The sequence below is a fragment of the Lampris incognitus genome, chromosome 17 (genome assembly GCF_029633865.1).
Source record: "Lampris incognitus isolate fLamInc1 chromosome 17, fLamInc1.hap2, whole genome shotgun sequence".
Taxonomy (NCBI): Eukaryota; Metazoa; Chordata; class Actinopteri; order Lampriformes; family Lampridae; genus Lampris; species Lampris incognitus.
Genome location: NC_079227.1, coordinates 18,645,678 through 18,657,678, shown reverse-complemented (window position 1 = coordinate 18,657,678; position 12,001 = coordinate 18,645,678). Strand labels below are relative to the sequence as shown.

At 42.7% G+C, this 12,001-nt stretch overlaps 1 protein-coding gene across 2 annotated transcripts in view; it reads left to right on the top strand.

Moving 5' to 3' along the window:
• The window catches only part of vti1a (vesicle transport through interaction with t-SNAREs 1A), a 192,073-nt gene that overhangs the window by 35,899 nt on the left and 144,173 nt on the right, over positions 1–12,001 (top strand). For both annotated transcript variants that reach the window (XM_056297238.1, XM_056297239.1), the window contains exon 4: positions 7,934–8,011. In XM_056297238.1, coding sequence (XP_056153213.1) covers positions 7,934–8,011 — 78 coding nt within the window. The remainder of the gene's footprint in view (positions 1–7,933; positions 8,012–12,001) is intronic.

The following is a 12,001-nucleotide window of genomic DNA, read 5'->3' as shown; positions in this document are numbered from 1 at the left end:
GCCAGGAATTGTCAATGGAAAATTTGTAAATCAAATTTTGAATGTCTTGGTATTTAAAAAAAAAATTACTTGACCTATTTCAAAATAATTTAATAATGATAATAGTGTGTGTGTTTTATTATTGTCTTTTGAAACATTTTGCTCTTTTTGTAACATTGAACTACCCAGTCTTGGGGTCGCGTGGAGGTTGACATTATTACGGGTGGCAGTATACTGAAGAAACTCATTACCAGGGCTAGATAAGGGCAGGTAGAAGCAGCATGATGCGTTCTGCAGAAGAATTGGCTTGCAAAACAAAGCATATTTTTTTCACTGCCCTAATTGCAGGTATGCCATTGGACCCTTTGCCTCAGTAAAACCCTCAGCTTTAATGTAAAGTGTTGCTGTCCGTCCCCGCTCTGCTGTTTTTATGCCAGAGGTGTGTGCGAGACCCTTTTAAAGCCCTCGATTTCTTATAGTTTCAAGACAACTGTTGTGAATTCCAGCACAAAACCTATAGACTCCCAGGAAACTGGTAAGTGTATTGGGAAGTTCAGGAGGGCACATGTTGGAAGGGCTGTGTAAGGGGGCCCTACTGGCCTCATCAGCATTTGAATGTGTCCCAGCCAGTGAAATAAGAAAGTATACATAAATATATAGCGGTAATGATCTAGCTAAGCCTCTATGCGTGCTGCTGTATTCTTATGCTAATGAGGGAGCTATTCAGTACAAACAATGGCCACATTATAAGAGAAAGCATGGGACTAAAGAAGATGGTCTTTTCTGCACATTTCCATAGACGGATGTGCGGTTGGACACACACACGCACATGCACGTATACACTCACATGCAAGCGCACATGTGCACCGTGTCCAGGCCCAGCTCCTCTCTCTCCCTTTGTGTCTAGTACTTTTTTATTTTTTTTTATACATTTCTCATTTTTAGATACTGAGCCAAGAATAGACATCAAACAACAATGAATCATAAATCGAGGTCAGGAGTGAACTTCCATCCAAGGCAGAGAAAGGGTTAAAAGTGAGGTATTTCTTTAAAAAAAGATAGAAAGACTGATAGTGGAAGAGGGGGTAAAAAAAAAAAGTTCTTCTCAGCGGAGGGTTCAGTGAACCATATGTAGGTAGCCAGAGGCTAATGGGCCGATTGGTCCTTGGCTCGCCAGGTATCCTGCAATGCAACCCCCCCCCCCCCACACACACACACACTCACACACACACACTTCCAATCCACCCCCAGTCACTCTCGCAAACACCCCCTACCTCCCCCTTTCCCCACTTTCCGAAAATCCCTCCTCCACTTCCCTCTAATCTCACCTTTTTCTCTGGCGCTGACCCGGGGAGGCCCACTTTATTCCCTACTGCATGCCAGAAGCCAGCGTTGTGATCGGATCTCGGGCCCCTGCGCCGGTTCCCCCCTCTCTCTTTCCTCTCTCTCTCTCTCTCTCTCTCTCTCTCTCTCTCTCTCTCTCTCTCTCTCTCTCTCTCTCTCTCTCTCTCTCTCTCTCTCTCTCTCTCTCTCTCCTCTCTTCTCTCTCTCCTTGCCCGGGCTGCCTGCCTCCCCGTCGGCTCTGCTCTATTGATTTAGTCCTCCAACCACTGCTGTCTGCTCTCTGTGTTTTACACCACCAGTGCCCAGATCCCTCGTCTTTCTCGCTCTCTCTCTCTCTCTTTCTCACTCTTCTTCCTTTCCTCTCTGCGCAAAGGAGAGGAATGAGAGAGCAGGAGAGATGGAAGTCAGGAGAGAGAGCGAGAGAGAGAGAAGGAATGATGTAGGGGTGTGCGTGGCGTGGGGGGGGAGTAACCAGGGCCTTTTGATTTTTCATTAGAAGCGGCTCCATATTCTAATATTAGGTTTAATCGGGCCCTCATGCCTTAAAGAAATAACAATTGAGAGACAATCCCTCGGCCTTCAAGAAGTATACGGCACTTCTTCAATCAAAGCCCTCCTTGAATTTGCGCTTTTGTTTGGGGTTCAGTTGCAGTCTTTTCCTCCCCTCCCCTCCACCCTCTCTCTCTTACTGTCTCTCACCCTCCTGCTTCACGGGTACAGTCGTTAGGCTTATTGACTGATCTTGGCTCTACTTAGCAGTAGAAATGACTTTGACAGGGGAAATACAGCGCCCATATCACAGAGGTCAGAGCATGAAAGGCCCCCATCAGAACAACATAGTCTATCACCGGAGGAAGGCTCGGCTTTTTCCTCCCCGCCAGATAAAATCTCGACTTGTATACCCACAATCTAATATCAGCATCTTTCACAGACTCTGAAATGGGAAATGATCCTTTCTAATATTTATTGCATTTGAGTGATTAAAGGGGGGGTTACGAGGCTGTTTTTATGCCTTACAGGTTAGGATTTTCCACGGCTGCCTCTGACCGAGGTTGATTTATTTTAAAGGAAGTGACACAAAATCCCATTTGAAGCTGATGCACCGTACACATGTCAGCCCAAGACAATCTCTTCACCTCACACCTGTTTAGATATGTCGCAGGCTCATTTATTACCTTGCCGCGGTTGATCATTCACCTCTATTTGTGTTTTTCGACAACTGCCTTGGTGAGACTCCTTTAGTCTATTTTTTTTCCTTTTTTTTTTTCCGCGGCAGCGGAACACAACGCCGCGTGCGTTGAAGCCACCAAAGCACCAACCTGTGAGCTAATGAGAGGCCCCATGCTGTTATCTAAGGCTCTGGCTCCTCCACCAGCGCCGCACTTCTATTAAGGGAGAGAACACACACCAGGCTACCGCTCACACATGTGGGCCTGTGTATGCTCTCCAAAGGAGGTTTTCCTCGGGACGCGTGGAGCCTCCATCCCGCACAGGGCGACATGCAAGGAGCCCTGAAACACATGAATCCATGCATACACAAACATACACACACACACACACACGCGCTTACACTCCCACACACTCCCACGCACACTCCCACTCTCTCGCTCTCTCTTACACACACACAGAAGAATCGAGGATTTGACAGCGGCAAAGACCACAGCAAAACAAAGGCTCAAACAGCGTCCTCCTGTGACAGTCCCAGTTGTAGCCCCGTGCCTTTATCTGATAATGCATCAAATACACAAAAAGGGAGCACTTCCCTAATTGAACAACCTCCCCCAATTTATGTTAAAGGACAGGCGAGGACGCCAAACGGCAATCTTGCACATGTACGTTTCTATCTTTTGTGTTCGCAGAGTTTATTCGATTGTGTGCAAGCGTGTGCGTGCACCCGGGTGCGTCTGTGTTCGACCCCTGCCAAGCAGAGCTGCATTATTTAAGATGCTGTTGTGATACTTGTGCCTGCTTAAAGGTCTCGGCTTCCTTTTAACGCCATGCCGCATCAGGCCACCTCTGCTCCCGATTCTAGAGGGAGGGACCAGAGAGACGCCCGCTGGCTGCTGGTCCGCACATCAGCTGGGGAAAAAATCACAGCGGGAGAAAAGGAAGAGATGTAGATAACCTTTTGAGCTTTGCACACATCCTTGTGCACTGTGCGGGACGTTTTACTATCCCGCTCTTTTGTGTCATGGTTGGAGCACATTCTGAGATTTTCCCGTCATTAAGACTGTATTCTTTTTTCTTTTTTTTTTTTGTAGTTTTTTTTTATTAATGATATTAAAATACCGGTGAAATTTATTCTGGTGTACTTTTATCCTGGTGTGCGTTGCATGCTCAAGCAAGGTTCATATTTAAATGACTGTTTTAGTGTGTTTAAAAAGGTCGACATTAGTGGAGCAGCTCCTCTCTGACAGAGCATGCTGATGATGAGGGGGAAAAAATGAAAGGTTAAATGCCAATTTGAAGCCGGCATGTGGAGCCGGACATAAGTGTCATTAAGTCCAAATTTGGAAAAGGTTCTACCGCTCTCCCACTGGTGAGAGAGCCTGTAGTGGAACATGGTATTGTAAATTGAATATGGTTAATTACTCCTCACGCCACACCACCAGCCGTGTGTGCCGGGCAAAGAGGAAAAAGCTGGGGAAAAGTGTCTGCAGAGGAACTTCAGGGCCCCTCATTACACTCTGCCCCTGGGTATTTTTACGCCTTTTATTTCCCATCTAATGAACTGTTTACATTTTTCAGCTTTGCAGGCGCCACAATTATTTGCGCTTGTCCTTGTATCGCTCATTGCACCGGACAAAAAGCAAGGAGGGGAGTTGGAGGGCACAGAAAACATGTATAATGAATATCATTTTATTTGGTTTTTAATTATAGCAATAGTTTTATGAAGAGGGAACTTTTTTTTCTTCTTTCGTTCCTGCAAAGATGGTGATTGTCAACAGCTGAAGACAAGCGAGCTTAATGTTTTGCAATTACAGATGAATACTCTTTTTCTGCAAACAGATGTTTGGTTATATTTTTTAAATTTTTTCCATAATTTCATGGAAAAAGACATTTATTTATAAACAGTACAGATATTTAGACTCTTATAATATTCAGGGATTGTGTAAGAAGCAGCGATTCATATATTTGTCATAATTATATAAATATTATTTTCGTCTTAGAGGATCCTGCTGAGCAAATTAGCATATCTGATATGAATTGTTATGCATGCATATGTAATTACATTTTGATGGCTGCAGAGGAATCTTCTCTTCTTCTGTGATCCATGTCAACTGAGGTAAAACGGGTATTTTTGACAGGACACCAGCACCTCCATCTCCACATTCAACTTTTAAAGATGGGCCACTTTGCATAAAGTTAAGATGGATCTTTGTACTTTTCCTTGTGCTTCCGGGAATAGAAGCAAACTCTCACCCAAGATTAAAAAAAAAACCTGACTAAAGACAGACCTTTCAAAAGGATTCAAAAAAGAAACTCCTTCGTTTCCTCTCCCTTTTCTGAAAGAATAGGGTATCTTCTGAAAGTGCTCATTCTTTTTTAGATAACAAAGCCCAATTGGGTGCATTCATCTGGTTTTAGATGTGCATTAATTATTGCGCTCAATCCTCAACGCACAATAACTATCAATATATTTTCTTTATCAAATTTCCTTTTGTCGCATCATATGCCTGGTTGTAGGAGTTGATCATGGACTAGGTCTGCTTAATCCAATTTATCCTACTTCCCCTGACCAGAAGAGCGGCCCAGGTGTCAGAAATCAGAGAAAATACCACGTAATCACTTGAATTTCAAATTTACACAGCACCCCGAATGTAATCAAAATCTGTTGCACGGCTGCTGTTGTTTTACATCAAATAGGAAGGGAGTATTCACTCAGGGATATGTTGTTTTCCGGAGGGGGAATCCGAAACCTCAAGTATATAGGTGCAAGGGAAATAGGAGCAAGTCTTTTCTTTTCATGGCATTTTCCATTCTTTCTACTTTCTTTGTTATGTGTACCGTGCTCATTTCAAAACCGCTTCAGACACTCATCTGTAACAAACAGCTATTTAGAAACACCAAAAAGCCCTGCATATGGTTTGAAGGCAATGTAAGCCTTAACAATCAAATCAATGCCTCTCCCAGGCTTCCTCGTCTCAATTACTGGTGAATCCGTCTCCCCCCTAAGTTCCACTGCAGCTCTTTAAGATGAAACTCCGCTTAACTGGAATATGTGGGTGTTTTCCCAGCAAAAACTGATTGTGCATGTGCCTTGTGTACTGGCGTATGTGCCTTCCCCAGATTAATGCCTATTGTCTTTCTAGTTTCAGTCAAGTGTGAAAATCCTTTAGTTTCCTGACAACTGCAGCCAAATGACCATGTACTGGCCCTGGGTGTGATGTAATGGACCACCTTTTTTTTTAGAATAAAAAATAATTTTAGTTTACTTTTTTTTTTCTAAAAGCTGTTACTGAGGTACATAGGCCTAAATTCACTGTACATGGTTTACCAATGCTTGGCTCCAAAAATAAAATAAATCAATAAATAATAGTTATAAATGATTATATGATGCACTTTGACCCTGTCTGTTGTTCCCATAGAGCATCAAATCCACTGTTGGTTTTTTTTTAGTTAGGGGGCAAATTGTGAGATTTTTTTGAATTTTGGACCAGTTAATCAAACAGCACATAGAGCGATAGTGAGCTAAATAAATGAGTAGAAACATGTCACAAACAACATAAATTGATTCAACTTAACAATACTTTTTTTTTATTAAAATATATCAGAATTTACTTTTGCAACTTAAAAAGCCCACTCACGGTTGAGCGTGATTGACTGAGCACAAAGGAGCTGCAGAAGAGAACTAGGTAAGTGGTGGCTAACACAATAACGAAAAGGACTAACTAAAGCTAATAAGAACAGCACATTCACCATCGCTGTTGGAAACGGGAGATGAAGAGCCCCTGTTTTAGTGCGTTTTAGGGGGGAAACTGCCGATGTTTTTTTGTTTTTTTTACTTCTTCTATTCTCCACAGTAGCTGCTTTGGTGTTTAGTTTAGGTCCCTGTTGGTTGAGTAGCTGCCTGCAGAGTGCATTGTTTGGGTGCTCTCTTTATCTAATGGGTTTCGTGGTCTGGGTCAATCAGGGCCTCTGTCTAGTCGGTAATTACTCCAGAGGACTGTGGCCCTCACCACCAGGGTAACCACAGCCAGATCACATCAGCCGTGGCTTTCCAGTCAGTGCTCCACATTATTAGAAGAGACAAAATGAATTAAGAAGAAAAAAAAAGACATCCCACCTGGGTGTGGATGTTTCCAAAGTAATCTTGATCAAGGACTTTGATATGGTCGTTACTGAGGTTAGTTTAGGAATTTTCAACCTGGGGATTGGTTCTTGTGTATAGCATTGTAGTAATTCTAGCAAAATCTGCTACCCACCTTCACCAATAAATGACAAGGATGCAAAATTTAAGGGAAACAAATGCATCTCACCCAGGTAATAGGCAATCTTACACTGATCCCAAGTCCTTGCTCTGTTTGTTTAGAATGGAGGACTAAGTAAAACCCAAAAAATAAATAAAATGGAGAGAATTCATGTGGAGAAAAAGTGGTATTTTTATTCCTGTGCTAGTGTTTGTCTTTGATTTTGCCCACGTCCTGCAGCCCACCTAGAAACCCTGTCAAGGCGGGGAGAGAAAGCGAAGAAGGCTTAGTAAACACTTTCTGTGTCTGCTGCTGGTGTGTATTTAGTTTAGAGGGCATGCCAAGAGGCTGTTTTTCCTCGGGTCGGGCGTCAGTAAACAAGCGGTACAACGGCAGCCCACTCCCTCACAATCGGAGGTGGCACACTCTGAAGTGTGTGTGTCTCAGGGTTTGTCTTTTTCCTTTTTCTTTTTCTTTCTTTCTTTTTTTTTTTTGGACATGGCATTCCCTCTTTTCCCAGCCTATCTGGAGAGAGAGAGCGTGAGAGAGAAGCAGCCCCAAATCTGATGGGCCGCCATTGGATGATGAATTATTCCCTGTCTGAGCCTTAGCATCGGTGTTATCACAGAGCCTGCCACTGCACTGGGCTGACAGCAGTGACAGCCCCCAGAAAAGATTTAGCACTGACAAGTGATACTTCCCCATAATACATCTCCCTGGCCCTTTCCTCAGCCCCCCCCCTCCCCAAACCACAGCCTCTCCACACACGCAAGATGAGGATGCTTTATTTTTTAGTATTTTAACTATTATTCCTCCACTTGTATTTGCTTAAGTTGGAAAGAGAGGGGAGGTCTTTGCAGCTACCTCTGTGGCACAAGTGCACCACTGTAGATAGATCGACTTGGACTGAGGCATGGACGCAAACTCAGACATGTGTGTTGTCAATACATTGGATTGCATGGGTACACACATAGACAGATAGACACACACACAAACACAAACACATAAACAACCTGCAGGTGGGAGCCTCATTTTTTTTTGTCTGGGGTTCCATTAGGGGGCTCTCGTGCTTAAGGAATCCCTGTTCTATTTTTCCAACAACAGTACTAAGACATACCCCCCCTCTGTTTTCTTTCTTTCTCCTCTCTTCTGTTTTCCCCTTTTCTCCCTTTTTCGTCTTTCTCCTCCTCCCTCCGCAGAAAAGGTCACGTATCGCCTACAGTGATGAGGTGCGCAACGAGCTCCTGGGGGACGACGCCATCTCCTCGGAGAGCCAGGTGAGGTGCTAATCAGGGGCCTGCTGGACTCCAGTGTGGGTGGCTGACTGGCCCCTGGGGTGAGGAAGAGGGCCTCTCCTAGGGGCCATCGAGGGCCACCACCGCAGTATTGTCACCAAGTCATGCGGAAGGAACACTGTTTAATGCAAAGCTGGCCAGGTTGCTGTGAGTGGGCTTAAGGCCTGGGCTCAGTGTCTGGCCAGAACCAGATTGTGACCAAAACACACACACACACACACACACACACACACACACACACACACACACACACACACACACACACACACACACACACACTCACCAACCCAAACTTACACCCCAGCCTCCCCCACGCCAGCCACCCCACAGCTGTTCTCAAGCCGGGAATGGACTTAGCCCCCCAAAAGATCCTCTAATAGTGTATACACACACACACACACACAGAATTCAGTAAAACCGAAGAGCTCTAATTCCCCTTTAAACTAAAAGTGAGGTGAATCTGATCGATGCAGATTCACAAACTGCATCCGGACCCACATTCTGGTGTTTTTGAGAAGTGGCATCATGAAATCATAAAGACGTTGTGATGTAACACTCTCCAGAAATCATCACTGGCTTCCTAAACGTTTTCATTGATTATTTGATATTAACCTTTGATCAGAAGCCTCAAATTCTATTCGTCTTCACCGAAATGACAATCCGTTGTGTATCAGCCATATTCAGTCGTGGTCGGTTGTTGGGAAAAAGGGGAGAATGATTGGCATTTTATTTGAATAAAGTAATTCGGATAAGCTCAAAGCATATAAAGAAGAGATAAAGAGCACAGTAGAAATCTTTTTTTTTCTGTTGTCATAAAACCATAAGGTGGCAATACAAAAACTGTTAGAAATTAGCGATGTCTACAAAAAAAAAAACCCTGTTGATTCATTCACAGCCGATACGAAAACGGCACTGAAGACGAACAACAACTATCTCGAACTGAGATCTTAATTACCCAAAATAAGCCACGTGTGCTTTTAAACCTATATTGTTTTGAATAAACGTGTTGAGGTGCCGCATCCAAGTGGCGGCGCGGCGCCAGATTCAGCGAGCAGCGTTTTCACATGCGAGACCCTTTTGCCTATCGCTCACCTGCACAGCTGCCACTCACAAGCAGCCGCTCTCATCCCTGACCAAACGTCCTTTGACTAATTATATATTGCTTTTACAATAGGCTGTCAGCTCGCAGGAGTCGCTGTGAGTCTTAAGACACACACACACACACACACATACATAAGAACAATACTCCACTATTGCAGACATACGTGTGCAAAAAGGGAAAAAAAAGACAAAGATGAATGCTCAAATGCACATTTTCACATTTAGTCCCCGAGTGCTTTGTAAAAGTACAGTAAGAGGGTTCACAGCCAAGCAGAGCTAAATAAACTTGTCTAGTCTCTCATTTTTTTTTCTTCCTTTTTACGCTTCCCTATTACCATTTCAATGATGACCCATGAACCGCACATCTTAGAAACATATGTATTGGGAGCTGAGATGTGTAATTGATATGCATATTCCTGGCAAATTAGCGAGACACAAAAGTGATTTTGACATTTCATACGGAAGTCGGGGGGAGGTTTGCTGCCGCACATGTCACGTTTAAGACAGTGATGGTTTCCATCAAAATCCTGGCAAGACAAGCTTTAAAAAAAGTGCCTCGTTTATTATTTCTTTTTCATTAAGAAATTGATGTTCTACATTTAAAAAGTAATTATTTATAAATACGGAATTTGCACATCTTACACTTGTTTGTGGCAATGCAGTGCAGGGATGCAGGATTTCAAATTGGTTTTGGATGATGTTTTATTATGCTAACTTAGACATTTTTGCACTGATTTATAAAATACTATGAAACAATAATACTGTGTATTGACATCAAAAAGAGTAAATTAAAAGTCGTATCATTTCCAAAATGGCCTAATATATATATATATATATATATATATATATATGTGTGTGTGTGTGTGTGTATATATATACACACACACACACACACACACACACACACACACACACACACACACATAGTGAAAATTGTGACAATTAAAGCATTTAAGGTAGGTGAGTAGTGTACATCTCTTAATGCTTATCATTTGAAATGACAATATAAAGATTAATATAAAAATCTTGTTTTGTCATAGTCCTCTCTTCAGTCTCTATATACAAGGACAAACACCAAAATAAGTGGTGACAGACCCCCTGAGCTCTCAAAACTAAATCCACACTTGTATGTATGAGCAGCTTATTATACAATATGTCACAATAAAAAGACACAACGTTCACTTACCTTGGACCATTTTTGCAATTTTACATCAGAGCAAATGCATATGAAAATGCCTGTTTACGCAATTACCATTTCCAAATTTTTGTCATTGGGTTGTTTTTTTCCCACCTTAACAGATTTTCTTTCCAAAGTAACAATACTTGTTTTCTGTAGTTTACTCGTGCATGAGTGACACCACACTGCAGCATGTTTTATACACAGAAATATATCTTAAAATTGTGACATATTTATTAATTTACCAGGTTTACTGTGTACAATGTTTTTTTAGGAAAATTATGCATTTAAAACACACACACACATGCACACACACACAGGCATAGAAACAGTTAATGTCAACCAGGGGCAAAAGCAAAGTAAATAGATGATATATATTTTCCCTTTTTTCCCCCACAGGTGCCATATTTACCTCATTTTCATTTTAAAAACTTGTGGAGATAATACGGAGACTTGGTCTTGGTGTGAGTGGAGTGCTCGGAACTTCAGGGTTTTTTTTTTTCTTTATTGAACGAGACTGCGGCGATAGGAGAGGGGAAGAGATGGCGGGGGCCGGGGCAAGTCGGTCAATTTAATTCCTGGCGATCTGAAAGAGGTCAGGATCATTTCATATAGCCCTGGCTGAGCAGATCATTACCAGTCACAAATCTGTTGGTTACATGGCAAGGATTTTCAGCTAAGTAAATAGGGAGCCGTCATAAGTTCTGAAAATGGCGTGTTGGCCCCGCGATAATGGCTAAAGGACGATTTAATAGAGTTCGGCATTTTTTCGTTATCTGTATGCGGACAGAGACTGAATTGGCGCTATCACTGTTTTTTTTTTATATATAATGTGGTAGGCTACCATTGCACATTTTTTTCTTTCCGTCTCCCTTTTGCATGCAACACACGCACAAGCACGTGTGCACACAGACACCACACACAAAGCAAGCAGCAAATACACACACCCTTTTTTATTTTTTCCTTTTCCACACACGAACACTATATGGGAATAGTTTCGATTTCAGTCACAGCAGAAGGCTTGGCCACAAGAGATTGTGCTGGTTTGAGCCGGCGTGGACCAGATTTTACAGGCTACAAAGGAAGCAGATTACCACTTGTATCGAATTCCGTATTGGATAAAAAAAAATCTTTTGTTTGAAAAAAAATTGCTGATTATCATAACAGAAAAATTGCAGCAGTGCAATTTTGAATACTGGCTGGCATCACAAAAACACAGGGAAAGGCTCTCATGCAGGAATAATTATAACATTTACAATATTCTGTGTTTACCACCGTCTATCTCTCCAGCAAAGCTAGCATCATTGGCTACATAGCAAAGAACGAATGCCAGAGGAAAAGTAAAGCTCAGTGTGAAGAAAGAAGGAAGCCTGTGCCACAAACCCTTCACATGGTTTCGGCAAATCCTCTGTGAGGACTTGCGATCGGCCAAGCAGCACAAATGAGCTAGAACAAGTTTTGTTTGGTACTCATTGAGTCGGACGGCAGGGCTCGGCTGAGGGATCACCAGATCAGCTAGGCTCGTTTGAGTCCTGAATAACCAAATCTATAGTGTCATTTTAAACCTCGGCCTTTTCAATAAAGCAATTCTTGGCGGGCCGGTGCAACTTTAGGTCGAAAAGATAGCCCTACGAAATGGTTCTTTTGGGCCAACATTTTCTTTTGGACTAAGAAATCTTTGGAGAAACACAACA